We start from the raw sequence: 2,570 nt of genomic DNA on the forward strand, positions 1-2,570 counted from the left end.
GTTTGATTTGAGGAGGCAGGCAGGCAGGGGTTCTATTTTCAGTGGTTTGATGAATCGAGAAGGAGGATCCAACGGCGGATCTTGCTACTACGCCGTCCTCGGGATTCGCAGGGATGCCTCCTTCTCTGATATTCGCACTGCATACCGCAAGCTTGCTATGGTAAAGTAAAACCATACGCCGCTCTTTTCTCTCATTCTTCCTTCAATTCAAACGTTAATTAATAATAACGTTTTCATTTGGTTGGCTGAGAAGAAGTGGCACCCGGATAAGTGGGCCCGGGACCCTTCCACCGCTGGAGAAGCCAAGCGCCGCTTTCAGCAAATCCAGGAAGCTTACTCAGGTGAGACCTGACACATCATGATTCTTGGGTGTTAAATTAAATTCTAATTTCGATTAGGGATTGCTTAATTGATGTGGTTTAAATTTGATAGTTCTTTCGGATCAGTCCAAGAGGTCAATGTACGATGCTGGGCTCTACGATCCATTGGAGGAAGAAGATCAAGTCCGTATTGTTTCCTTTCATTTTATTTTTCACACTTGTTAGGCAACATTACGTTGAGACAAAAAAAAATCTCGTTTCGGTTTCGAAAACGATGAATACTTTTTTCCCATCAAAGTATTTGCTTTTCTCTTTTTTCTAGCCGTCGTTTTCACAGAAGTAAAATTACGGTTCTAGGCAAGGGCACGGCGCGCATGTTGCTTTAACTCTACCTTTTCCCTCTGTGCATTATTTTGATTGGACTCTCTTAAGTCTTAATTTTTTTTTTTTAATTTGGAAAACTGGACTCCCTTAATTTTAATTTGGGCACCAAACTTGTCTGTTCTTAAGCAGGAGTTCTGTGATTTCATGCAAGAAATGATCTCAATGATGAACAATGTTAAGGATGAGGTACTGGTTTGTTTTTCACTTTTATAAATAAAATAAGATGGTGGCTTATTCAATTTATTAATTTGTTGGGGCAAATGTGTGATTAGGGGGACAGTTTGGAGGACCTACAGAGGATGTTTGTGGAGATGGTGGGTGGAGATGGCGTGAGCTTTGACTGCAATCAAGATCAGACGGCTGGGAAGCGTGGACGCGGCAGTGGATCAAGGGGCAACCCTGCCAAGCGCACCAACTCCCGATGCTAGGTGGCTGTACTGGATCAATGTTGTAATTTAGTTTATTTTATTGTTTTATTTTGTTTCCCCTCTCATTGGATCATTGAAATGTGAAACAACTTAAAACAGATCAGCTAGTTAGGAAAGGTCAATGGAATGCATTCCTTTAGACTACTTCTTTTGTTTAATTTTTTAAGTTAAATTCTTCTGGTTCAATGCACCCATATCTCGAATTACTCAACGGGTTCCACCTGGTAACTCTGCAATTTTTGTTATTTTTTATAATACTTTTCCCTGCATTGGGAGAAAGGGGTTAGAGGGATTCAAGCACGTCCCATCTGACACGTGTATGTCATGCAAAACTGTCGAGTTCTTGTTCTTGCTTGTGTGAGTATGTAAAGTAGATAAGGAAACACCATGAATCATCGTCATATGATGAAGGATTTTGGGTTCTACGATGGTGGGGATGATCAAAAGTTAATGGGTCCTGCTATATAAATATTCCCAATTAGGGTGAATGGGGATTTGGTGGCACAGGGCGACATAAGTGGCGATTTAAGTATTGCATTGCACATATAAAAATGCTCTCGGCGCATGGGACTATGGTACATGTCTTTGTGATATGTTCTGATGAAGCGCTTCTTGGTTCACGTTTATTAAATTAAAAACGAAATTCATGCGTTTGGTAGAAGAAGTTTCTAGTTTCTAGTTTGTAGTTTATCGCTGATGCTGATCTTCAAGGATATTTTGGCTGGCAGCTTTTATTCATCTATTTTTATCCGACCTTTTCGATATTTGTATATGGCACCAGCAGTCATGGTATGGGGATAATTAATTAATTATGCAGCTAGAATATTACACTTATACCCTTGATCGTTGATCCAACTTTATCCAGGGTAGTTGCCGCAATGTCCTGCATGGAGTATGGACTGCAAGTTCCAAATAGACTCAAATGTCAATTTTATCCGTAGACTGGCGAAAAAAAATTTTTTAATTAGTTTTTATAATTTTATTAAATTTAAAATTAAACTTTTATATTTTTTTAACTAAAAGATAAATATGTTTTTGACTTTTTTTTCGCAGACAATTTTATTTCTGACCATTGAAAAATACTTTTAAGTTTCTGATGTCTTTAAAAGTTGGACGGATCAGTCCCTCCGTCCAAATGCCTGCTTAAGTCTGACGTAACTCCTGTAATACTTGTCACGTGTACAAGTCGCTTGGCAGACTTCCTTCTCACGCGTACGCGTGTGTCGTGACAAGCATTTCGGGAGCCACGTCAGACTTTTTCGTTGGGTTTGACAGAGGCATTTGGACGGAGGGACTGATCCGTCCAACTTTTAAGGACGTCAGTGACTTAAAAATATTTTTTAATGGTCAGGAACAAAAATGTCCGCAAAAAAAAAAGTCAGAGACCTATTTATCTTTTACTCTATTTTTTTTGGATTTTTATATTATTTAATTTTAT

At 38.8% G+C, this 2,570-nt stretch overlaps 1 protein-coding gene across 1 annotated transcript in view; it reads left to right on the forward strand.

The window, feature by feature from the left end:
* The window catches only part of LOC107645942 (dnaJ homolog subfamily B member 6), a gene marked incomplete in the record, with an annotated part of 2,687 nt that extends 1,361 nt beyond the window's left edge, over nucleotides 1–1,326 (forward strand). The window contains 5 exon segments of the mRNA XM_021104008.1: nucleotides 1–160; nucleotides 254–341; nucleotides 433–503; nucleotides 834–890; nucleotides 977–1,326. Of these exon segments, the coding sequence (XP_020959667.1) occupies nucleotides 50–160; nucleotides 254–341; nucleotides 433–503; nucleotides 834–890; nucleotides 977–1,132 (483 nt within the window).

This window comes from Arachis ipaensis, chromosome B06 (genome assembly GCF_000816755.2).
Source record: "Arachis ipaensis cultivar K30076 chromosome B06, Araip1.1, whole genome shotgun sequence".
NCBI lineage: Eukaryota > Viridiplantae > Streptophyta > Magnoliopsida > Fabales > Fabaceae > Arachis > Arachis ipaensis.